The sequence below is a fragment of the Pleurodeles waltl genome, chromosome 9 (genome assembly GCF_031143425.1).
Source record: "Pleurodeles waltl isolate 20211129_DDA chromosome 9, aPleWal1.hap1.20221129, whole genome shotgun sequence".
NCBI classification, from domain to species: Eukaryota; Metazoa; Chordata; class Amphibia; order Caudata; family Salamandridae; genus Pleurodeles; species Pleurodeles waltl.
In genome coordinates this window covers 988,488,244-988,515,139 of record NC_090448.1, presented here as the reverse complement: position 1 = coordinate 988,515,139, position 26,896 = coordinate 988,488,244, and the positions used below count along the sequence as shown (strand labels likewise).

The following is a 26,896-nucleotide window of genomic DNA, read 5'->3' as shown; positions in this document are numbered from 1 at the left end:
CTGGACCAAGAGCTAGCTTTCTGCTACATTTTGTGTTATTCCGTCTAGCGGTTCGGGCTGTAGTCCTAAGTAAAATCCCTATGTAGTCTTGTCTAAAATCTCCATTGGAAATTTTATGGGGAAAATGCATTTTGGGACCCCCCTTTTCTTGGACCCCTCTTGATGAATCACCCAGAAACTTACAAGACAGCAGCTGAAGTGAGTGGACCCCTCTTGGATCCCTCTTGACAAATCACCCTGAAACTTTCAAGACAGCAGCTGAAGGGAGTGGCGTACTAGTTTTGAAGATTTTGATTTGTCAAACGGCACCAAAGTTATTGGCAATACAAAAACCCGTATATATATATATATATATATATATATATATATATATATATTTATATATTACCTACTGACGGTCACCAGTAAGTAGTTATAGTTAGGACCATGTTTCCATAAGAAAAGCTTTTTTTGACTTGTCTATTTCTTTGGCGTCATTTGATGAATCATTGCAAAATTTACAAAAAAAAGTGCGCCAGTGATTGTTCTTGCACATGGAAAGTTTTGGGATGATCTCCCAAGCGGGGTCAGAGAAAAAAGTGGGGGGGGTCAAAAACAGTGTTTCTCATGTTAATTCCCATAAATAGGCGCAACAGCACAAATGCCGTGATTGGCTGGCTGCAACCTGAGCAGAAAGTTACGGCTGCCATTTTAGATAACGGGTCACAGTCCCGGGGCTGAAAATTCAAATACAGACCTGCGGCCAGGCCCTGCAACTGACCCCTTATAACCACCCAACCCCACGCCATGCACGGCCTATGGCCAGGCCCTGTAGCCAACCCCCACCGTGCACAGCCAGAGGCTGTGTGCAGCGTTGGTTAGGTTAGGGTACAATAATTAAAATTACTTCACGCTAAAAAAACGTAGAAATTCACTGAAAAAAACAAAGGTTACAGGGATGTTATAGTTGGGAAATAGAATTATTAAAAAACATAGAAATTCAGCAGTTATAGTTATCTCAAGTAACTATGAACCGCGCCCTAAGGTAACTATAACTCGCCATTGATTGCCATGCACAGCTAATTACCCCAGATATTACTGCACTCATGATAACGTTATTATTATTAAAAATATAGATGAAACAGCAGTCAAATTATTAAAGAAAAAACTGTGCATGATGGGGGCGCAAGTTATAGCTATCTTAGGGTGCGAGTTATAATTACTTTAAATAAATAAGTGCTGAATTTCCACAGTTTTGTGCAAGTAAATTCAGAACCTAACTATCCTCATTTCACCATCAGCCCCTGTAGCTGCAGGCTATATGATGACTGCTAACTGGATCTGCTCCACCAGGCCTACATATGCAATACTGAATGGATGTTGCCGCCCTCAGTGCATCAGTGGTGTAATCATAGGATTATAAATCGCAAAATCTCCCAAAGAGTGTTAGCATCTTCTGTCTTGCCTCAATCCTGAGTTTCGTCGGCCATCTTAACCAGCTGATGGTTTTTTATGAAATCTAGGGGCATATTTATACTCCGTTTGCACCTGAATTGCGTCGTTTTTTTTTACGCAATTCCGACGCAAAACTAACTCCATATTTATACTTTGGCGTTAGACGCGTCTAGCGCCAAAGTCCATGGAGTTTGCGTCATTTTTTAGCGTGGACACCTACTTTGCGTTATTGAGATGCAAGGTAGGCGTTCCCGTCTAAAAAATCGACTCCGAGGCATGTGCGTCGTATTTTTACTCCCGGGCAAAATTCACTCCCGGGAGTGGGCCGGTCAAAAAAAATGACATACGGCCGCTTTTGCGCAGTTTTTTAGTGCCTGCAAAAGGCAGGCGTTAAGGGACCTGTGGGCTCTGAAGGAGCCCAGAGGTGCCCTCCCATGCCCCCAGGGACACCCCCTGTCACCCTTGCCCACCCCAGGAGGACACCCAAGGCTGGAGGGACCCATCCCAGGGACATTAAGGTAAGTTCAGGTAGGTGTTTTTTTTTTTTTTGTGGCATAGGGGGGCCTGATTTGTGCCCCTCTACATGCCACTATGCCCAATGACCATGCCCAGGGGACATAAGTCATTGGGCAAGGGGGCATGACTCCTGTCTTTGCTAAGACAGGAGTCATTTCTATGGGGGTTGGAAGTCGAAAAAAATGGCGCAAATCGGGTTGAGGCGAAAAAATTGCCTCAACCTGACTTGCCCCATTTCTTGACGCCCAAGCCCCATCTCCCCCTACGCCGGCGCTGCCTGGTGTACGTCGTTTTTTTCCACGCACACCAGGCAGCGCCGGCGGCTAACGCCGGCTAACGTCATTGATTAAATACGGCGCCCGCATGGTGCTTCAGAATGGCGTTAGCCGGCGATATATTTTTTTACGCAAAACTGCGTTAGCGCAGTTTTGCGTCAAAAAGTATAAATATGGCCCCTAGTTTTTTCCTTCTTGCTGAATATTTCCCTAGAACACTCCTGAACATCTATTGCCATTCTGGTGGCCTTATCTTCACACCAGGAAACATCCTCCAGCATCACCAAGAAGGCCTTCTCTTGACAGGACTTGACAGGATGTGTCATTAAGCAGGAATTGGCACTTTAATGTCAAAAAGGATCTTCCCAGCCTCCTTGCCTATCCATCTAGTTCAGAGGGGATCATGTTTGCCCATTCAGGTCAGCTTATAGTTTTGCTGCTTGGGAACAAGCTCACACATTATTCATACCTTTTTAAATCCTAATTACTGGCTGGCTGAAGTGGAAAAATGCAATGCAGATTTAGCTTCAGGCAGGACAAAGGAAACTTTTTAAAAGTTACCTCTTTGTAATATTTAGAACGCATCCGAATTCAAAACTAGTTAAGATAACAGTTGGACCTGCCACCGCTACATAAGTGGTGGTCATACTTAATCACCCAAGTCCTGTGCAGGTTGTGAGTACAGCCTGGATTATTGTACAGGGATGGGGCCACTGGGTGGGCCATAACTGGTGTCTAAAGTACTGTGTGCAGTTATCCACCTGAGTCAAACAGATTGATTGGGTCTTAGAGTCAATTAGTTTTTAGACAAATAATTCATTATGAGTTTTTGGCTGTAATTGATGGGGTTAGAGATCTTTATAGGGTGTCCGCAAGAGGACTGTGACCTCCTTCATATATTTGGCGCATCAAGCCAACAATGTTGCGTCAATTTGGGAGAAACGGAGCAAGGAGGCTGACCAGGAAGTGCACTCCTCCATTGCTAGAAAAATAGGCTTCAGTAGGGACCTCCTTCTGGCATCTAGAGCGGGGCAGCAACACAGGAGGTGCAGCCATGATTCGTATTTGAAATTGCACAGCCAATAAACCCCTCCGTGTCTTGCGCTGGCTGAAGCGCTGGCTCAGGTGAGCCATTAGTGAGTTTCTGGGTGCCATCAGAACCCGGAGACAATATTTTTAAAAATCAGCTTCTCAGGTTAGCCGTCGATGAATCCGTCCGAATTGTAAACAAATTTGGGATCTTCGCGCATACCTGGGTAGGTAAGACATACTTCTATGGACTGAGGATTAGGCAAGTTCGAAGGTGGATGACCAGGCGCCGGGAAAGATGAAATGCCCATAACAAACGGCAGGGAGAAGTGTGGCCTTGATCGTTTTAAGCATTGGAGCAGCGGATTAAGTTGATTTCTTAGGCCTGCGTTCAGGTCCCTACAGCTGGAAGCCTGGCCGCCAGAGCAGCTCCCAGATTCACAGTTAAACTCAACGGATTATGAATGCTTTCACACCTATTAGGGATCTCGAGGCTGAGGAGTTGTTTGTTAAAGATTTCAACAAGAATATATAGTCAATAGTTGAGATACCTTTAAACGTGGGAAGGAACTTAGAGTTAGGAGGTTTGACTTTGAGTACTTGCTCAGTTGAGGCTAGTTTAACGATATTTAAGAAATCGTTCGCTGTACCTAGTTCTTTGCCAGGTCTCCAGCTGGTAGAGCAGTTTCCCACACCCCTGATGTTAAAGTCCCCCAGCAGCACAGCTATGTAGGTAGCGGATTTGAGTAGAATGGTTTCCAGGCATTTGCAGGTGTCGATGGTTGCACTAAGTTTATGAGCTTCCCGTGTGTTATGATAACAGCTTATCAGGAGTAGCAGTGACTTTGTGTGGCAGAGCGTTAGCACATACATTATTGTCCCTTGCACAGCCAGATAGGGTTAAATCAGGAGTCTTACAGTGATCTTGGCCATTTGCTTAATGAAAATTGAAAAACCTCTGAATGGCCGGCCGAACAGGTTTGTACATAATGCTGACTTTAAGAGCTTGTAATAGCTGTGTATCACTGTGGTGGTGAGTGGCCATGTTTCTTGCAGGCAGATTATCTTGCTACTGTTCAAGTGTGCTATTACAGGTTTACTTGTCAATATTGCCTTTCGTCCCGCCACCTTCCACAATGTGATTGTGAGTATAGGCACCAACGTGGATTTTTGACATGGGGGCGGTCTGTATAAGGTAGGCTATGGGTAGTCCTGTATAGGGCTAGGATTAAAATGTCCCAGGTAGCTCCATCCATCCTTATTGTTGTTTCTTGCTACGTGACTTACATTTCTTATGTTATGGATGCATGAGACTTCTGGGAAAATCGTAGCTTTGATTGCGCTTGGGAGCCATTCATGGGTGGCACCCCTTGCTCCCCTAAGGACACTTATGTATGGTCTGGGGGGGTTATAGTGCCAGCAGCATGTATTGATATTTAGGTGCAAATAATTTAGCAGTTCGATGTCACAAGTCTCGAAAATCTTAACTTTGCCTAAAATGGTGTCTCTTGTTTCGCTGCTTTGCCACATTGTAATTGTGGTGTCTGAAGTTCCTCTCTCTGGGATGCAGACAAATTTCACCAAGATCAAGTTGACTGAGGTTAGGTGCTTTAGGGTTGAAGTGTGTTAGAACAGGTGCATCAGATTGCCCCTGTTTAGTATGTCGTGTGCACCCTTAGGGGCATAAAGTGGGTTAGACGCCAGTTCAAGCAGGTTTGTTCGACCTGCATGGGTAATTTCCTCCAGATCGTTTCGTTGAGGATCCATTGTTTCTGGATGTCGCAATGTAGAGCTCTGATGGATCCTTGACACGAAGGGGTGGAACACTTTGAGGCGTTCTCCCTCCGGGGGCATGCAAATGGCAGACTGGCTTCCCACGTTGCCACCAATTGCTGACAGTTTGGACTTGGGGATGATTGAGGCGCCTGGGATCTGTTCCACCAGCATTGGCGGGAAACCCGCTATTCGCTTGCACTGACCGCGAATGTTGTTTGCCTTGAGGTGGACATTCTCTGCTGCTGACTGCCAGGTCATGTACTCCACCAGGCGATGGTCAGTCTGACTAATACAGGGAATGCTTGAGGCACCTTCGACTGCGAGTGAGCCGGAGGATGATTCAGTGTGATGCAAGGTTGTGCCACTGCTTGGCTCTCTACATCGGGTCCTGGCAAAATAGCTGGTTCCTCGGACCTCCTGCCGTGGCGTTTTTGCTGATTTGCTCCATTAGGCACTTGTCTGGCCACTGAAGGTATGGTTGTAGTTGTTGCAAGACTTAGTGGAACTGTCTCTGTGCGTTAGTTGGTCTGAGCTATAGCAGAGGGGGCATTGTCTGCTGTGGCCTCAAGTGCCTCAGCTATTATGACACTGCCTTCCTGGTACATCAAGATTCTCGCCAACTCGATTGCGTGCTCTGGCAGCTGGTGCGCCCTTAAACAGGAATCAGAAGTTGTAAGGGCCTGTACGTATTGGTGCCCAGAGGGAGTCTCATTTAACGTGTTTTTGGTTAACTTTGGTTGCCCTTCATGCGGTTGCCCCTTTTGTGGCGCTGTCCGGGGCGGGCTCCCGGAGGATGTGAAGGACCAGTAATTCTTTTTGGCTGTTTAAGGTTCTGCTCCTGCTGGTCCTGAGAGGGCCTCTAAGAAGGTTAGTATTTGGTCCAGGTTCACTAAAATTTAGGCAATAGATTGCAGTAGGTCAATCTGAAGTTCCATTTTTTGTGATTGCCACAGTATGATGCTGGCCATTGTATCTTGCTTGATGCTGATGGAAGATAAGGAAACCTGAAAGGGGCTGGAGGACGCTTTAGGGGTAGAGCTAAAAGACCTTAACAGTGTGGGACTGTCGGTTCCAATTTGGCGCTCGTTCTTAAGAAGGGGGTCTGAGCATAAATTTGAGCTCCCCAGGTGGCCAGGAAATTATTCGAAAGTTTCATTGTTCAGGGTCTGACATGCTTTCACTCCCGATTGTTTTTGTTAGAGGTGGAATCGAGCTGGCCACTGGTATTAATGATGTTTGCTTGACCTTCAACAGCGGTGTCTGGGATGGGGACATTCACTCGCTGTTGTGAACTTGCACTTTCACCAATACCAAGAACAGGCGAACTGTGCTAGTGGGCGCTTCTCCGATGGAGCCACCATTTAGTGAAACCTGCTGGGCAAGGGGAGTAGTATCTCCTGATTGTTCGACCCTCTCCGGGGTAAGTCTATTTTGGCTTGACCGCAAGGTTGCAAGACTGCTTTGGTTCTCTTCTTGTAACGTGGGGTAGGAATTTGATCTTCGGGGATTTTGCTGTGTGTCTGGAGGCACCTAGGGAGGTCGGTACCCGAGGATGGCTGTAGTTTCTTAAATTCTTCTGGACCTTGTTAGGCAGGTGAAAAAATGCCTGTTTGCTGGGCCTTATGAAAATAATCTTTTATCCGCCCCTGTGTTGGTCCTGAGGAGGAGGGCCTCTTCTGGCCAACGCCGAACCTCTGAGCTGTATTGATCTCAGAGATTATTGGCTGTTGCTGATGTTGTCATTATTGAAATACCATCTTGGTCATACGCCTCTGTCTCTTGTTTTCCGGGTTTGTGAGGGGGACTGAGGGTGAGCTCCTGAAACTGGGAGGCCAAAAGGGTAGGGAACTTGTCCAGTGAGGATGCTAATAGATTTTTGCGGGGGCAAGCTTTCTTCTTAGGCATGGGGTAGAATTTCTTTAATAGTTCTTTAAACGTTCTTTAAATTGTCACGCGCCACCACACCCCCCAGTCTTAAGGCCCTACAGATGTGGGGAAGGGGATACACGACCGCACTACACCAGTAAAAAAACTGTTGATTAGCTGCTGGTGTGAAGATGGTGTTTATGTAAAGATTCAGCAGATTGTACAGCTACGGTGCCTGTTACAAATGCGGATTTAAAGTGCCCATTGGCGGTCTTTCGTTTTGTGGAGGATTAGTCCACTCTCCAAATCTGCGCCACCGGACTACATGTATCTCTGGGGAGGAAACGAGCACACAATTAGTTAGGCACCTAGTTGAGTGTAAATATGATTACGATGCAGAACTAATTTTGATCAAATGCACTGTCAAATGCGATATAAGGGCCTTAAAGTTCCTCTCACAGCTTGAAGAAGAACATTTAATCGCCAGGACAGAGAGAGGCAGAGTGTGGGGTACATGTATGAAGAAAGCTCTGGGCACTCAGGAGGCACTCCATGGGCTCTGTGGGCTCCACAGGACTCCGGGGAGCTGCGCTGGCGAGGCAGCCAAGGGAGGAGCAGAGCAAGGAAGTCTTGCCTGGGCAAGCTGCACTGGCTTAACGCCAGCCGCCTCCACCTGGTGCAGGCAACCACCAGCATAGTGCTTCCTGCCTGCCTCAGCTGCCGCCACCCCACTACCCAAGACTCACCTGCCAAGCTGCTCCAGTTACTTTTGTGGCACCCAGCTGATGGCCATAAAGCTCTGTCTTCGGCCCGTCTCTCATGGCCAGCCAGTCAGCGAGCCCCAGCAAGCCTGCAACGAATGCTGCCTGCAACCGTCTTGGAGGGAAGCAGAACGGGGGACAAAATTACCACGGTCAGCCTGTCAGGTATTGGGTGGTTGGGGAGTATGGGCGTTCGGGCGGGAGATGCGGCTCAGGCGTGGCTCAGACACAGCACTGTCTTCGGAGCGCAGGATGCAGGGCTGGAGTTCCTCTCTTCTTCCTTCTACAGTGAAAATAGATTTGTAGGCGTTTTCACTGTAAGGACATGTTTAATATCACATTTTTACATGTCCTTCTTTTGAATAACATGCACCCTGCCTTTATAGTTAGGGGTGACTTACATATATTTAAAAGGAAAGTTCAGGCCTGTCATAAGGGGTTGTTTTAGCAGGTCAAATTTACAGTTAAATACTGCATAACCAAGCTACTGGTGGCAGGCATGCAGTTGTGTTTACATTATCACTGTAGTGGATGGCATAGTAAGGGGCCGGAGTCTCACTTTTCGTGATGCTCCGGTGGCGCTAAGCATTGCTCCATATTTACAAGGAGGTGTAACACCACTTATTTGTGGCGTTACCCCTCCTTGAAAATATGGGCCCCTACGATGCAGTTTTCAGCGTCAGATGGGTGTGCAGTGGGTGTTGCAGTGGGCATTCCACCGCAACACACATTGCTCTTGGCGCTGCCTCAGAGTTAAGAGTTGTCGTAAACCTGAGGCAGTGCCAAAACTAATGCCACCCCAGGGACGAAGTTAGCATGGCAAAACGAGGAGGAACGCTGTTATTCCTCCTTGTTATTTTGCTTTTTCCATGTGTGCCGAATTCTGCAGCACACATAGAAGAAGCAAAATGCCATGGAAGATTGCTTACGTGCAGGAAAGGACACCATCCTGCACATAAACAATCATTCAAAATGACGTTTTGGTAGTCACACATTGAAGTGCCAAATCGCCATTATGTATTGTTTATGTTCAGGAAAGGACACCTTCCCGCACATAAACAATCTATCCCCTCAACACAGACTGCACTATGGTGCAAGGATGCCTGCGTTAGTGCTAGGCAGCTTAGTTCAGCGCCAGCGCAAGGGGAATCGCAGGGGTGCACTGTAGTCCTGTCAATACGGTGCACCTATGTGTTTCTAAAGTGGCACAGTGCAGCGCTGCTATTTTTGGCACAACCCCGCGCTGCACCACTTTAACATAAATCTGAGCCTAAGTGCTTTAATCCACTTCTGACACTTAAGTTACAGGTCCTGGGTATATCATAGGTAAATTAAACATGCAGTCAGGATTATGACAGTTTTGCCATGTTGAAGGAAGGTGCACAAGCAATTTACCACTGGTTAGTAGGGATAAAGGGTTCTATGGCCAGCAAAAATAGGGATCAGCAAAAAGTCAAAGATTTGAAGCGACCCTGCAGAAAGGGGTAATTTCCAACAACCCACATGAGAGATCTTATGTCATGTAAAGCCATAACATCTCACAGTTGCAGATCTGGTTGAAAAAATGTGGAAGCTGGACCCTTTGAGTTAATGATCCCGTTTTCTATAATACATTTTGCTCATTGTTAAGCACATAAAAGTGAAAAGTTCATCATGCAAATAAGAGTGTAACAATCAGCAAGCAAAAATGAATTTCCTCTGCCTTTGCAGATGCCACGGGGAATACAATTTATCCTTTAGCCAGACTGAAGCTACACTTTTGTTTTCATTTAGGGTTTGCACTGCCTCAGACAGTGCAGGTAACTTCATTTCTGTCTAAACATATTTGAACCGCACAATGTTGACTATTTTACCCATCGGTACCTCTTAATCAAAATGTATTTTTAGTGAAGTACTCTGAAGTGACTACGAGGTAATAAGGTGGTCGCAATGTAAAATGAAATAAAGCCAACAATATCTAGTGCAGACCTGTAACACTCTTTCTTGTGTTCCAGATATGAACGAGTGTGAGATGATGGTGGCAGTGTGTGGCACAGCACTATGTGAGAATGTAGAGGGATCTTTTCTGTGCCTGTGCATCAACGACAATGAGGAATATCACCCGGAGTCTGGGCGTTGTCAGCGGCGAGAGGGCAACGGTGAGGAGACCAGGGCCAGGATGTAATGATAAGTAAAGGATTTTGTGCTTTGAGCCTCACACCTAAGTGCCTCTGAAGGCTTAGCCAATACTTCCAGAAAGGTAGTTGCAGTGTTTAGGATTACACAGTGTATCAAGGTGGAACAAGCGCAATGTTGTCAGTTTCAGCTCAGCACTGGAAAACTTCTTCACTTTCTTGACAGTCCCCATTTAGCCATTCTTAACTTTGTAGATCTATCAAATTCTTAAAACCATTACATCCCTCAGTCACTACTTCTAATAGAACCCTGTAGTCACTTCTTCCAGCAACTTTTTGCACGCATTACGACCAGAGCGTCTGGTGTTGAAGCGACCAAATATGCCTTCTGCATAGTCACTAATTTTTCAGGTAGCCATTGCTTCCCATATGTCACAGTAGTCTCCTAGTATCTACAAAGACTCCCGCTGCCTGCTGTTACGTCGAACAGTGTTCCTAAATTCCTTGAAATCAATCTGTCCGTCCACTCCCTGCTCCTAGTATGTGACTGCAGTCCCTTGTGTCCATGCAGTGTCTGGGAAGTGACTTCGCCCAGGGTGTTCTTGATAATCTCAACATCTCATGAGGCGATATTCTTTAGAGCACCCTTGTGATCTCATGTGATGCTTCCCCTAGCGTCCTAGTTGTCTCATGCATTGGCTTTCCACAGTGCACCCTTGTTATCAAGCAGCGATTTCCACTAGAGCACAGTTGTTGCCTCAAACAGCGACTTCATTCTTCTGCTCTCATGCAGTGATTTCCCATTGTGATTCCATGCGGTGACATCCCCAAGTGAGCCATTATAGGTCTCATACGGTAGCTTCCTCTAGCGTGCCCTCGTGGTTTCATGCAGTGACTCCTCCCAGCATGCCATTGTGGATCTTATGCAGTGGCTTCCCCCAAGCGCTTCCTTGTGGTCAAAATGTGATTTCCCTCAATGCCCTTTGTGGTCTCAAGCGGTGACCTCCACCATTGTGCCCTTGTTCTTTCAAGTAGTGATTTCTCATGGTGTATTCTTGGGTTATAGTGCAATGACTGTCCTCTGTCCTCTCCTTTATAAAGCCGTCACCTCCCTCAGTTTGTCTATGTAGTAAGTATATTTTTCATTAATGTCACTCTGCCTGCTTCTCTCTTATGCTACACTGTACCCTCTACTCAGGGAAGTTGTTATTTAGGCGGCCCATTAATTGAACCTCACTTTTCATCCCTATGAATGTGCATCCTGTATTACACTGTATCTCATTTCAATGTCGTCTTCTCTTAGGGGGAGCTCTTGAGATGCCGATCCTAAAACACCTAATCAGCCCTGAGAGAAAAGAGTGTTACTACAACATCAACCATCAGCACTTATGTGAAAATGTCCTGGCAAGAAACACCACCAAGGAGGAGTGCTGCTGCACTGAGGGTGCTGGCTGGGGCGACAACTGTGAGACCCACCCCTGTCCCATCGCAGGCACAGGCATGTACTCAAAGAAACTACTCCTGTTGCATTTCTGTAATGTGTTTACCCTAAGTTCACACAGATGAATGCAATAAACACACATTTGATTTAGAGGGTATTTTTCAAAATGTCTTCCTTCTTACACACTGGTTTATATTCAGAAGGCAAAATGCAGTAAAATCTAATTGGTAATAACAAATGTTCTTTTATTCTCTGCGCCCACATCTTTTGAAAAAAACAGTACCTCACTTGTATGGGTAGGCCTAGTGCCTGCTGTAGGAAACGGCCCAAAACGCAACATGGATGCATCACATTTGTTCACTCAAAACTGACACTTTTTTTACAAAGTGTGTAGCTGGGTAGTTTGGACCCTAGCACAGCCGGCGACTAGGGAACCATAGCAAACCTGTACATTTTCGAAACCGAAATAGACACAAAGGACTCCCTGTAGCAATAGGGTCCCAGGGAAGGGAAGTAGCAAATTAACAGAAATACCCCCGTCTGACCCACCTGCCTTTCAACCTTGTCAATAACGATATATATATATATATATATATATATATATATATATATATATATTGACATACACTCAAAGGGTTCAAATTTCTCATACATATATTTTATTGTAAATTATTATTTTCTTTTTCAAATACATGTTGATTATTTATATGCTCATAAAAATTACTTTACATTTACATATTTTGACAGAAACACATATTGTACCTCTTGGAAGAAAAGCTACAACTCTGCAAATCAGAGTAATTTATAATTTTTAACCCTTTGAGCATATGATATATATATATATATATATATATATATATATATATATATATATAACTATATATATTTATTGGCAAGGTTGAAAGTTATGTGGATCAGACAGGGTTGTATCTGCTAATTCATTTTTGAAAACTAAACACCTAGGGGTACCAGGATTGGTGACTTGCGTGACTCTCTCCAGGTAGTTTTCCCCGAAACCTTTGCAAGCCTCAAACTTTGACTAAAAAACAAATTTTTCTCACATTTCTGTGATGGAAAGTTCTGGAATCTCTGGGGAGCCACAAACGTCCTTCCACCCAGCATTCCCCTAAGTCTTCTGATAACAATGATACCTCACTTGTGTGGGTAGGCCTAGTGCCTGCAACAGGAAAAGGGCCCAAAACACAACATGGATCCATCACATTTTTCTCTCAAAACTGATTTTATTTTGTTGTTGCAAACATTCAGCTGTGGATTGTGGGCCCTAATTCACGTGGCACCTAGGGAAACCTAGCAAGCTTGCACTTTTGTTTAAAACCAAAGCGATAGGTGAGCCCAGGGTGGTATGTCATGCGTGGATCCCATGAGGTGATGGAAAATTCTGGAATCCGCAGTAATCCACAAAATCTCTATCAACTGGCATTGCCCCACTTGTGCCGATAAAAACTCTGTGCCATATGTGTGACAGGGCCTAGTTCCTGCGACAGGAACGGATCAAATCTAGATCAATAGGAGCCCTTGTGTGAATATTCCCATTGATCTAGGTTTGATCTAATCCTGCCTTACAGACTGTTGCCCTATTTACTTGGGGCAGGTCATGATAATGCCTATGCTGGAAAGCCCCCACCACTGTGTTTTAAAATAAAAAAGATTCCCTGGCATCTAGTGGGCTTTTTGAGCCGGGGAGGCGGAGGGGTGGGGTGGGTATTTGGGGAGGGGATAGATTGTCCGTAATTCCTGCAACTCTCCTCCCCCCATATCCCACCACCCAGGTGGACATGAAGACTGTTGCCCATTTAAGTGGGGTGGCGGCAAAGAAATGCTCCTGGTGGGCAGTCCCCACCCCTTTAAACTTTCCCAGGCATCTAGTGGGCTTTCTACCCGCGGGCGGCAGATGTACGGTTATTATTCAAACATACCCCCAAGGGGCGCCAGAAATGCTGTTGAGACATTTTCTTTGTATGGGCATCCAAAGTAGACTCCGTTATACTAGCTTAGATCTGTGTGGAACATTTCTCTAAAATTGTTAGTGCTGACGATCAGGTATATGGCGAACCAGAAGATAAGGTAATTTTGCCAGGTCATGATCTGGACCTGGCCGTACCCTTTAGTAAGACAATTGAAGCCTCTGATATCATATGGGCTGTCCAGTTTAGCTCCCTGGATAAGGCCCTGGTCCGGACAGAATTCCTTCAGATGTCTACAAAGCCCTCCCAGAATTTTGGGGCCGGTAAATATTAATGGAATAAGATCTGCAGTGACTGGGCCCCTGGTAAAGACCTGGAAGGAGGGGATTATTGTCCCCACTTTTAAAAAGGAAGATAAGGGCCAACCTTACTGCTATCGTCCAATCTATCTTCTTGACAGTTCTGATAAGATCTTAGGTTGAGTTATATTAGTCAGACTAGAGGACTGGTGGCAGATACCTGAGGCTTATCAGATGCCCAATTTGAATTTCGTCCGGGCTCAGGCACATTAGAACAGACTCTGAATTTAACTCTGATTATACAAAAGTGTACAAAGGCAAAAAAAGGCTGTGTCCACCTTGCCATCATGGATTTAAAATGTGCCTTTGGTACAGTGAATATATCAAAGCTATGGGCTGTTATGGAACAACAGGAGGTTGATAGTGGCATTATAACACTCCTTAGCAGACACCATGCGCCCACTTCTGCTAAAGTCTGATTTAGACAAGAGGGCAACTTGACGGAGGAGTTTCCATCTGTTACGGGGGTGAGACAAGGGTGTGTGCTAGCCCCCTTCCTATTTCTCCTTTATATTAATTGCCTGGAGGACCACTTGTGTAATGCAGCGAAAGATCTGCCAATTATTAATTCACGGCCAGTTCCCATGCTACTTCATGCATTTTGTGAGTCGCGAAATCTGATGTACATGTCTCAGATACTGTTAGCAATTCCCAAATGGTTTTCAAGGGAACTGCCTCATTAATATTTATGAGGCAGGTTGCGATTTGCGACCTGTTGGAAATGGACGGCACTCACAGGGATGGTGGCCTGCTGGGTTCATCAAACCATCATGTCTGTGACTGCTTTTTAAATAAAGCATTTTTTTTTTAAACGCAGCCTGTTTTCCTTAAAGGAAAATGGGATGCATTTGAGAAATAAAAATCAAAAGTTTCCTTTTCATTGTTTCAGAGTCTGTGGGACCATTACCTGCTCTGAAAAAATGTTGGTGCCCCCATTCTCAAAGGGGAAGGGGTCCTGTGGGGACACCTTCCCATTTCAAAATGGCTTACCACCAATTTGAAATTGGTGGTAATCTGCAAATGTTTTGCAACCACATTTTGGTCGAAAAACATCCATACATACCTTTCAGATTTGGTATTAGGAAGGGATGCCCTGAACACGCACCTTCCTAATACTGAATTTCAAAACCCAAATTGTGATTTGGTAACAAGAGTACGAAATCGCAAATTGGTCTTTGTACATTCCAAAAAGCATTTTCTGATCTCAAAAGGGCCGATTCTGCCAATCAGCCAGTTTGCGCTTAGAAACATGCCTTGTACATGTGGCCCTAAGTCTTTCATTATGAAATGCGGCCCAAAGTTAACCAAAACTAAACAATTTCTGCTTCATTGTTCAGAGATTTTAAAAGTCCCCCATTTCACGTATCTGGGTATGCCACTAGTTGTGACCTTAATTGGAAATTTCAAATGAGCATTCACACTTCACAGTTTCAAAGATCTATTGATGCTCTTTTTAGGTTTTCAAAATATTGGGCCATAAGCCGGTGAAAGAATTGCTTACTGTTTTTAAAATCTATTGCTTCTTTTGGGGCAGGTGTGTGGAGATACACAAATAATAAAAGCCTTCAGATAATGGATTTTCTTTTTTTTTTTTAAAGCTGCTTGCTTTCCCACTCTCTACTCCATCATGTTTTTGCCACACAGAAGTTAGTCTGAGACCCATAGATGACTACATTAGATTGCAGCCCCTTTGTAATACTTAAGATTTGGAGGAATCCCGAAGCTCACTTTTGTAGCACACTGCTTACGGACTGTTTGGCTCTGGATCAAGTTTTGGAGATACCTTGTCTAAATTATGTTAGAAACATTTCTGTTAGCCTGGGTGTTGAGAGGTACTTCTCTGCCCCTGATTCAGAACCTGCTTCGGCTCTAGTAAAAATACAGGAGTGTTTTTTCCATATGTCCATGATGTATGTTTGAAGTGTGGGGATTCAGAAGTGGCTACAAATTCACAAAAGCTTTTTCTACATCCTGCCCTGTATCTGCAAATTGGGGATAAATACTCCATATGCCCCCCAGGGTGGCAGAAAGATTGTTGCCTCATTTAGTTGGGGAGGGGACGTAACAATGCCCATGGTGGGTGGATGGAAGCCCCCAGACCTATATTTGTAAAAAGAAGTTCGCCGACATCTAGTGGGCTTTCAGTCCTCCCTGGGGGTCAAATCATGGGTAATTACCCCCATCTGCACCTCTGCATTTCTTTGTGGTGGGGGCATGGCCATGACGGGCTGGGCAACCTCCCACCCCTATATTTAAAAATAAAAATCCCTGGTGTCCAGAGCGGGCAGAAAAACTATTGCCCCATTTAGTTGGGGAGGAGCCATAGCCATGCCCATGATGGGCAGCCCCCACACCTATATTATTTGAGGAAAAGCTTTCCCTGGTATCTAGTGGACTTTCTGCCCTCCCTGGGGGGCAGATCAGGGGTAATTACCCTCATCTGCACCTGGGACTGTTTCCCCATTTACTTGGGGTATGAGCATGGCATTGCCCATGATGAGCAGCCCTCACCCCTTTATTTTCATTTAACCAACATATCCCTGGTATCCAGGGGGCAGATCAGGAGTAATTGCCCCATCTATTCCCCACGGGGTGTAGAAAGACTACAATATACAGTTGCTGAGGAGAGCACAAGCCCTTGCCCAAGGGGCCGCTCCCTCTTTCCCTGGTGTTTAGTGGATGGATCCTGCTTGGGGATGGCTCTCCTGTGGCGACCCCCAAGCAGGGATCCACTGTGCAAAGCTACATTGGAAAGAGGAGGTTATAGGTCTCTCATGAGAATCATTGTTCTGTGGGCAGAGATATGCCCCAAGCACTGAATCAGTGAAAGTAAAACAAGCCAATTGGCTCTTTTCACTTTCACTGCAATGCTGTCAGTGCACATTGTCATTGCAGGAAAAAATGAAAAACAACAATTAGGCTGCTTGGGAAACACTTTGTGAGCAGCCTGATGTAAAAAGTGAAAATGAAGGATTCCTGGATGGGCATTTAAGTACCTCCTGGTGTCAGCTAGTGGCTGACACCCGCACTGGGGAAGTAGTATGGCCATTGGGCATCGGCCGCACTTAAAGGGTTAATTATTCAACAGTCACCTAAATAATGACCAATGAACTACCAACAATCACTGACTTTTCAAAAGTACAAAAGTTAGAACTTTTTTGTATGAGTTGGAGAAATTATTTAAGTAATAAAACATTCAGTATATTAAACCAATGTATAATATGAAACATATCTAGACTCTATCATGATAGCAGTAACAAAAAAAAATAATTTAAGTTCAGACTCCTATAAATTCCTCTTTTCCATTTTAAAAGATCATGGAATAATAATGACAAGAAGCAAGTAGTATGCAGGTTATGCCACTGTCTTGAATAAACAATCATCTATTATGTTTGAGCCTTAAATTACAAAATTTAAGACAAAAATACTTAAGACCTTAAGACATGACACGACATTTGCATCAGAACAGTATAACAGGCAATTGAGTTTTAAAGAATCATCTCTCACATTTATTGATACACAAGATATTTGTAGTCGTAGTGGAAAACTTTTTAAAAGAAGTAAAATTAAATGTATTTTAAAGAATTATTTGATATGCAAGATAGTAGGTACGTAACAGGAAAGATATTTTTTAAATTTTACATAATTATTTTGAAAATTATTGTTTTTATTGAAAAAGGTGTTTAAATAAACTAAAATGATAAAGAATTTGCTTACTCACTATGTAGGGCTGTCTGGCTGCCTAATCCGTCTTCCTGATCAACAATTTTTGTTTACCGTGCCCAAAGAGGCACATTTCCTAATAGTTATGATTGTTTCCCTCCACTTCTTTATTGTTTTACAGTGGTTCACGTTTTCACTGATGCAAATTATTTTATATCCAGACAAGGTGGTACTTCTCATCTGCTATTCTTTTTTTTTTTTTTACCAAAGGTTATGTCTGACTTTCATATGGTCAGACAAAACTGTTCTATCCTTCTTTCTTCCCCTCACTCATCAATCAAGACAAGAGATCACATAGACCGTACCCCTTGGCATAATGTATCATTATGGGATTTGCCACTGCTAAAAAAAGGCAAGGCGCTCACCACATGTAAACTTTCACATTGGGTCCCCATTTGTTTATTATGTATTGGTCAGGAAAGATCCTCCAGCAGGCATTCAATGACAGTTTACAAGGGTCATGGCAGCTTTTGATGCCCTCATCCTGTGCATCCCAGAGGCTGAAATCTGCCAGCTGGCCACTTGATCTTTATAGCACAACTTTCCAAAACATTATGGGGGTCATTCTGACCCTTGCGGTCCGAGACCGCCAGGGCAAAAATGACCAAAGCACCGCCAACAGGCTGGCGGTGCTTTTTTTTCAGTATTCTACCGCCGCGGTCGCACCGCCGGGGCCGGCGGTTTTCCGCCGTTTATGCCCCAGAGGTGATAATCCGCCAGGGCAGCACTACAAGCAGCGCTGCCCTGGGGATTATGACCCCCTTACCGCCAGCCTGTTTCTGGCGGTTTTCACCGCCAGGAAGAGGCTGGCGGTAAGGGGTGTGCAGGGGCCCCCTAACAGGGCCCTGGCCAGCTTTTCACTGTCTGCATAGCAGACAGTGAAAAGCGCGACGGGTGAAACTGCACCCGTCGCACGGCCGCAACACCGCCGGCTCCATTAGGAGCCGGCTCCTGTGTTGCGGCCTCATTCAAGCTGGCCCGGTGGGCGCAAACTTGGTTTGCGCCCGCCGGCCCAGCAGGAATGTCGGAATGTGGGCCGCGGGAGTGCGGCCGCATTGGCGGCCGCATGGCGGTTTCCGCCTACCGCCGCCCGCCAAGGTCGGAATGACCCCCTATGTCTCATGGCACACATTGATGGTTACTTTGCCAGAGCTGTTTGCATGGCTTGCCTCATTAACCAGCACTACGCAATCACACTTCCCATGATTGCTTTTTGAAAGGTGAGGTATCTGTGGAAAGAAGTATACATCAGAAGAAAAAGCTACTTAACCTTCTGTAAAAGTATTCTAATGAATACTATATCTTCCTACAGTATGGAAATTCAGCACTGTAGAAAAAGCCTGTCTCCTACAGCTTGCAACCTTCTTCCTCTTAATTTGTGCTGTTCATTTGGATAGTTTAAGATGTGACTGCTTTATGTGTTTGGCACGTCAGTGGGCAGTGCATAAGCCATGTGTTTTCAATAGGATGTTTAATCTAACGGATACCTATAGTCAAGCACGGTTTCAGTCTTGGGACTACTTTTTATTGTGCACAGCTCAGATTGTCCCACTTAGCTTAATGATTATTTCAGATGGATACTTCCAACTGCAGAGTCCTTGCCCTTTGAATTCCCCCAGTTGCCAGACTGGATCCAGAAACTTTATCTACCAGTAGCTCTCATGCAACAGTAGGTGTGCCACTTAAATCTGCAACAGCCTCGTTCCACTACTGGAAGTGATGGTGCTGAGTCTTGTGACGACACCTGTGCGCACTGACACACGTTTTTCTCCTGGGAACCCTCATCAATAGTCATTAGCACTGAATCGCCCCTCCAGGATCCAAGAGTACTTAAAATAATTTTATATATGTATCGCCAGGAGATAGTTATAGATAGAACCTGGTTTCCAGAGGAAAAGTGTTTTTTATTGTGCCAACAACTCTGCCATTGCTTGAGGAATCTTCACAAAATTTTCAAAACTAGTACTGCAGTCAGTTCTGCTGCTGACCTTAAAGTTTTAGGGTGATACATCAAGCAGGGGCCGAGAAAAAAGGGGGGTCCCAAAACACTTTTTCCCAATGCATTGCCCCATAGGGCATTTAGACACGCCTACAGGCTAAACTGCTGAACGGAATTACACCAAATTTGGCAGGATGCTAGATCTTGGTAGACAGATTCTGTTTTTGTTTTGGTGTAAATCTGTTCAGTAGATTAGGAGTTATTTAAGGTTAAAAATATAGATATATAGGGACACAGCGGATCTGAGAATCTGAATCTGTGGATCTGGCATCAGATCCATGGATCTGGAGGGAAAAGCAAGGCCCTGATTGGCTGGCCAACATCTTCCATATTTGTAATGCATTTCATGTGAAATGGAAGTCCCTTTGAGCTCTGCTTAAATTACTTCAAATAAGTCTTTTGTCCTAATATTTCACCTTCATTTAAAGACATCTTCTAAAACATTATGAGAGTATTTGGTTCTTCATTACATTTTATGATGTCAGAGATGACCAAAAAGAGCCTTTCAAGGCCTTGCAGTACATGTGGAAAAGAAAAACTACTCTGACGACCCGCATAAAGCCCGCTTTTATTGTTTTTATCCAGATGATAATACCAAGGCCTGTAATATTTGCTGGAATTGTTATTCTAAAAGCCTCAAGGACACAGAGGCAAGACATGTTCTTTGGCTTCAGCAGTCTAAAGGTGCTATGTGACTCTTCCTCAAGACAGTTCAAAACAGTAATTCAAGAGGCCTCATTCAAAGGGGAAAACCATCTCTGTAATAGTTTCAGGAGAGGTTGAACTACTTACTTCAAAAGAGTCTTTTAAAAATCAAACATTTTTTGTCCTGACGCACACAAAAAAGGAACTGTAGCTGGAACCGACTTCTCCAAACTTGACAGATCCTCGTTTGAAAACACAATTTCACTATGCGCAGTCTCAATTTTTTGCCTTCAGCCTTTTCTTCGCCATCATCAAAGTTGGCTTCATCGTCAAATAAAACTACTGCTCCGTTGGTGTCAACAATGTAGAAGAGCAAAAAGCCATCGACAACCATCTCAGTGGAAAGCCTACTTCAGAGTCTGTCTGTGAAGCCTCCAGCAACGACCAGGTCGACAACACTGACATCATTTAAATCTCTGAAGGAGAATTCACTGGCAGTTTCTACAACCTCCTCTTCAAGAAAGTCATGGTAACTGGTGATGAGGTTACTGTTGATGCCACTATCCTGCCTGAAACTGTCCATGAAATACCATTGATGGCAGAAATATAATTGAGCACTCCTGTAACCTTCATCTCTGAAACAGGAGAGCAATCCCCTATAATGCCTCTCTGTACTTCCCCCAAGCAAAATACCTTCACAACCACTTGAAAGATTGTTAGAAGACTGAAAGGTCAGAAGATAAGGGACTGTTTGGTCCAACATTTAGTGTTGCTCAGTTGAGAATCAAATGCCAAGAGTTCGTTGATGAGTAGAAATATCCTATCTCTATGGCAACAGAGGACTCAGGTGATGAAACACATCATTGTAGATATAAAAATCATTTTTATGAGGATACAGGCTCCTGCTGATGGCAGCCACTTCATGAATATGAAATATATTATGGAGAAGATAAATATTCTGACCGCACAGTGTTGCAGATCCCATTGCCTTGGTACTTGATCTTGAAAAGATGATGTCATATGATTCCTGAAAAAAAGCCAGCTGCCTGTAATGCTAAGCCATCAAACACTGCAAAAGGTGCAACCTGCAACTTCACCAATGGCGCAAAGTGCACACACAATCACTTTCTTCATCTGTATCTTGAGAACAAATGCTGTAACTGTTTGCATCGCTGCAATCACTGACCCAAGCATGATTTCTGACTGATAACGACCATGAAGAAGGGGAACTACCAAAGGTTTCATTGCAGCTGAGAATTCCAGAATGGGGTGATTACATAGCTCCATCACCAGATTCTCCTTTGCCAGCACCTGTAGATTTTCCTTGTGACGAAATAGCAGGTTTCTGTGTTATAAATGAAAAGTCTTCAAAAATTCAAGACTTTGAGAGTTGCCAACACCTACAAAGGATGTATACAATCAACATCCAATTTCAAAGATATTCCTAAAAAAAACAGTCAAATTAATCTGTATAATTAATCGCATATCGAAGAAAGGTCGCAAAATTATGCAGAACCCAACCACTGTAGCAGCGGTCGTTGCTCAGCTGTGCAAGAAGTACAAGGCACCAGAAAATATGTCAGTCTGCTTGATAGCTCACCCCAGAGCAGATTCAGTAGTCATGCAAGTTGCACAAAGAAAATCTAGAAACCCTTGTACCAGTTGTACTGCACCTTCAAATAAAGAAGGAAGATATTTATGCAATGGGGCTGATTTAGATCTTGGTGGGCGCGCTACTCCAACATAATGGTGACGGCTATCGCGCCCGCCGAAATATAAATCGTATTATATCCTATGGGATTTATATTTTGTCTGAGAGGATATCCCTCTGTGCTGTGAGGGAGTAACTCATCTGCCAAGATCTAAATCAAGCCCAATATTGGGAAGAGTCTATGAGTGATGGCATCAACAACTATCTAGGAAGCTAATTCTCTGGCTAGATTAGGACTGTTTGATAGACAAATGTGGACAGGTAGAATATATGGTCTTAGAATACTTACCAGAAGATAACAAAACTGAATCAAAGAACAGCTTAAAGGAAGGGGAAAACGTTTTGTATTTTATACTAGAGACATCGATGGATGTAGCAACCACAGGTTTCAAACAGATTGTTTGAGTTGCATTTTTAAGGAGACGAGGGTGGTGTCACTGCACATCTTCAAGACCAGTGGTGAAGTGTAAAAAATTGGACGTGCTTTTTGTTGGGGAATCTCTTTAGGGTAGACATGTGGACAAAGATTTGCAAGGTATAAAAGTGAATACTAAAACTTTGTTGGTCACTGGAAGATGGCAGGCCTTTTGACCACATAGGGGAACGGGGCAACTAGCATGTAGATATGTATACTGGGTGGGTACCAGCCATACCCTGTCAAATACTAAATGTTTTTCCAACCATACAAAACACAATATAGACCAATATAGTCCACATCCTACTCTATGACCTCGTAAAAGAGAAGAGCCAACATTCTGTCCAGATTTGCCTCTAAAGTACGAAGTTGGGGAGGATTTCCACTTGTCTAAAGAACTGGAAGAACACCACAACAGCCTGATGGATTAGAACATGTCATACACTGGAATTTATCGAGAAACTCTCTGAGTACTGCTGTGCAGAATGCAACATCAATATCTCCCCAAATTGCAAGGTGATATTTTCTTCGTGAAATGGAAAGGAACTGTAGAGTTCCCAAATCCCAACAAAATTTGGGATTATATTATAATTTCTTCCTCATCAGTAATATATCAAGGAATGGAGACCAGTTCTGGATTTGTGTGGGCTCTATGTGTACCTCAAAAAACAGAAATTTGAGATGGTATATGTGGTATTCCTGAGTCACCTAAGGCAGGATACAGCAGGATTGAGATTCAGTGAAGGTTTATTTCCAGTTTGATCCAAACAAAGGAAAATTTATCCACCATAAAGATACAGAGCATCCACTCTACTCCCAGACTCTTCTCAGACTCAAGAACTCTACATTCTGAAGAGTCTAAGAGGACAGGAGAAGGTAGGGAGAGAAGTGGGAGAAACCAACTAAGCAAACACACAACTAAGAGAAATAAAATAAAGGTAAAGAATAACAAAACCTGTGATAAACATAGGAAATAATTACAATAGAGAAATGATATGACACATCACACTATTTGCAGGATATTCTTCATTTTTTATGAGAATAAGAGTTTATGACCACCTTACACCTGTTGCATCCTTACACTCTTTTCATGTCCTTATCCATCCCAAGCTTTGAACATATCTACATTTTGAAGTGGCTGGTCACTATCAGTTCAAGGTGCTGCCATTTGGACTGAGTGAGAAACAAGTGCATGTCATCAGTGGCAGCTTACTTAGCCAGGAGTTTCCTTACCTGGGTGACTAGTTTGATTAAATGTCCTACAAACTAGTGAGTCTTGATGTCCACACAGGCATGTCTCATTTGTTTTCAAGACCTAAGTCTGACAAACAAAACTCAAACGTCAACAATCAGACCCCAAACCAAAAAGTGTTAGGCACAGTCTTGGACACCAACAATAGAAAAGTGTTTTCTGACAAGGAGAGACTGCACCGGCTACATGAGTTGGCATCCCTAATACTAACCATTGCTTACAGAGCATCAGTTCAAGTGCCTGTTAGGCATAATTCCCTCTTCCATTCTCTTGGTGCCATTCTGTCCTCTTCAGTTGAGGCCGCTGTTGGAGGAGCTACATGAACAATAGGCAGAAGTAAATGCTGCATTTGAAGAAAAAATCAGGATATCTCCAAGAATGAGAGAGGGTTTGGTATGGTGGACCAAAATATCTCAGTATAGCAGTACGTCTAAAGTTCTTATTAGAGCACTCAAATTTCATTACGATAACAAATGCTTTCATAAAATGATGGGAAGTGCATCTCCAAGAATTAGCTATCAGTGGAAAATTATCTAAAAAAAAAAATCACCAACCCATAAAACTGTTGGTGCTTCTAGGTTGTAAATTTCATTCGAAAAAGAAAAGCATTCATAAGTATTAGTGTGCACCGACAATAGTGCTACAGTGTTTCATATAAACAAGAAAGGACAGACAATCTCAAACAATTTGTCAGAGGAAGCTCAAGCTCTGTGACACTGGGCTGTTCAACACCAAATTCCTTTGACTGCAGAACATCTGCTGGGACAAGACGAGTAGGCAAACGCCCTAAATTGGAGTGTGGAAGATAGCCAAGAGTAGGAAGTGATCCAAAATCAGATCAATAGTATGTTCTAATAATAGTGTATAAACAAAGAATCGATCACTCTGTGACAAATATCAACAGCAAATGCCAGTACTACACCAGCGTGTAAATGTTACCAAGATCGTGGAGGAATGCCCTGCACAGAGATGGTTGCCTGAGCATTTCTGCCTCTTTCACTCATCCCAAAAGTACTGAGGAAAATGAGAAGAGAGCAATGCCAGATGTTATTGATACCTCAAAGTGGCCAAATTGTTCTGGTTTTTGCAGAGGCAAGATCTTTGCCAACAAATATGCAACAAACATGCCAAGTGGAAGAGGTTTTGAATGAGCAACAAGATCTAGATGCATTTTCTGCGATGTCACATCAAATTCTTCCTTACGTGCTTAATTTTGGCAAGTTGGGTCTTTTCCTCTGTTAAAGTTCATATAGCAGTTATCTCTCATTTCAGAAGAGAACTCAGCAAAACTTCTCTATGTACTGAAAGGCTGATAAAGGTATTTATAAAAGAACTTTTAAGATCTTTCCCTCCTAAACGAAAATGGTAGTTCTCCATCTCCATCTTTCATAGAATCACTTACAACACACCATCTTCCCTTTAAGAGACTCACCTAAGATTGCAATCCTTCACATGACCGCTAATAAATTTGTAGAATGGGGAACTCTGTAGGGTGTTGTCTTGAAGTTGATTGTCTCTGATTGGTGAGCTTAAGTTCTGTTTGAATGATGTGACTAGAATACTCACAAGACATTGTTACAGACCCTGGGCTGTATTTAAAAGGGACTGCTTTTGTAATATTACTGTGGGACTCCCAGCTCCGAGATGGTGATGATTTGAGCATGTGAATCTATATACAGTGCATTTCAGTAAAAAAACGTGCACTTTAAACTGAGGAACAAGCTGCCTCTTCATCCTCTTACCATGCTAAAATTGGCCACATTTAATTTTGAAAAAAGAAGCCAGTTAAACCAGTCACTAATTTAGCATAAGGTGACTAAAACCATCTTTCACAGGCTTTTTTATAATCGCTTTGCTGCCAGGCCTTTTTTTCCCTCAGGTGCCAGACCTTTTTTTTGGCTATTTGGGGCAGTTTGCGCTGAGGCCCTCATAACTTTTTGCCCACATAAGCTACACACGCCAAATCGGCATCCTTTTTTTGCCAACCTCCTAGGGATTCTGGATGTACCTAGAGTTTGTGGGTTCACCTGGAGGATACCAAGAAATTAGCCAAGATACAGCAAAAGTTTCGTTTTTGAAAACAAAATAGGAAAAAAGTGCTGCAGAAGAAAGCCTATGGTTTTTTTCCCTGAAAATGGCATCAACAAAATGGTTTGCGGTGCTAAAATCACCATCTTCCCAGCTTTCAGGAACAGGCAGACTTGAATCAGAAAACCACATTTTCCATCACAATTTTGGCATTTTATTGGGACATACCCTATTTTTACTATTTTTGTGCTTTCAGCCTCCTTAGTTAGTGCCAGAAATGGGTGTGAAACAAATGCTGGATCCTGTCAGCTAAACATTTCTGCAAAGTAGACAAAATTCTGAATCGAGCAAGGGGTCATTTGTGTAGATCCTTCAAGGTTTTCCTACAGAAAGTAACAGCTAAAATAGAACAATATTGAAATTGAGGTGAAAAAAGCAATTTCTGTCCACGTTTTCTTCTATAACTTTTTCCAGCTATGGCAGATTTTTTAAAGCAATATACCGTTACGTCTGCTGGACTTTTCTAGTTGTGAGGATATGTGGGGCTTGTAGGTTCATCAGGAACCCTAGATACCCAAAGCCAATAAATGAGCTGCACCTTGCAATAGGTTTTCATTGTATACCGGGTACACAGAAATTCATTTGGTGAAATATAAAGAGTAAAAAATAGGTATCAAGGAAACCTTTGTATTTTGAAAATGCGCACAAGATAAGGTGTTGAGAAGCAATGGTTATTTGTACATCTCTGAATTCCAGGGTCCCCATACTATCATTTGAATCACAAGGCATTTCTCAAATAGACATCTTTTTTACACACTGTCTGACATTTGGAAGGAAAAAATGTAGGAAAGAAAAGGGGGAATAACATATGTTCTTCTATTCTGTGTTCCCCCAAGTCTCCTATAAAAATGATACCTCACTTGCATGGGTAGGCCTATTGCCCGTGACAGGAAACGCAACACAGATACATCACATTTTTACATTGAAATCTGATGTGTTTTTTTAAAAGTGCCTAGCTGTGGATCTTGGCCTCTAGCTCAGCCTGCACCTAGGGAAACCACAAACCTGTGCATTTTTTAAAACTAGACACCTAGGGGAATTTCCCCATCTGCCCACCAGTGGGCAGAATAACTTTGTCCCCATTTATTTGGGGGTGGGGGGGGTGGCCATACGCCCACCCTCTTTTTTTTTTAAACAAATCTTCCCTGGTGTCTGGTGGGCTTTCTGGCCAACAGTAATGTGCCCCTATGGGGACCAACCCTTGCCCAGGGGGCTGCCCCCCCCAAAACAAAATACACGCACACCAATTCCTGGTGCCTAAGTGGTTTCTGCCCCCCTGAGGGCAGATCGGCCTAATAGAAATAGGCTGATCTGCCCCCAAGGAAGGCAGAAATGGCCTAAAATAAACTTGCCCCCCAGGGGAGTGACCCTTACCAAAGGGGTCGCTCCCCATCTGTTAAAAAAAAAAACATCCCTGGGGTCTAATGGTTTCTGCCGCCCTTGGGGCTAATTGGCCTAAGAAAAATAGGCCGATCTGCTCCCAAGGGGGGCAGAAATGGCCTAAAAACACTTTCCCCCCAGGGGAGCGACCCTTGCCTAAGGGGTCACACCCCACATGTAAAAAACT

General features: G+C 43.7%; 1 protein-coding gene across 5 annotated transcripts in view; it reads left to right on the top strand.

Annotated features, from left to right (window-relative positions):
• The window catches only part of LTBP2 (latent transforming growth factor beta binding protein 2), a 1,514,902-nt gene that overhangs the window by 1,211,287 nt on the left and 276,719 nt on the right, over positions 1 to 26,896 (top strand). For all 5 annotated transcript variants that reach the window (XM_069208495.1, XM_069208492.1, XM_069208494.1 and 2 more), the window contains 2 exons: positions 9,652 to 9,795; positions 11,075 to 11,269. In XM_069208495.1, the coding sequence (XP_069064596.1) occupies positions 9,652 to 9,795; positions 11,075 to 11,269 (339 nt within the window). The remainder of the gene's footprint in view (positions 1 to 9,651; positions 9,796 to 11,074; positions 11,270 to 26,896) is intronic.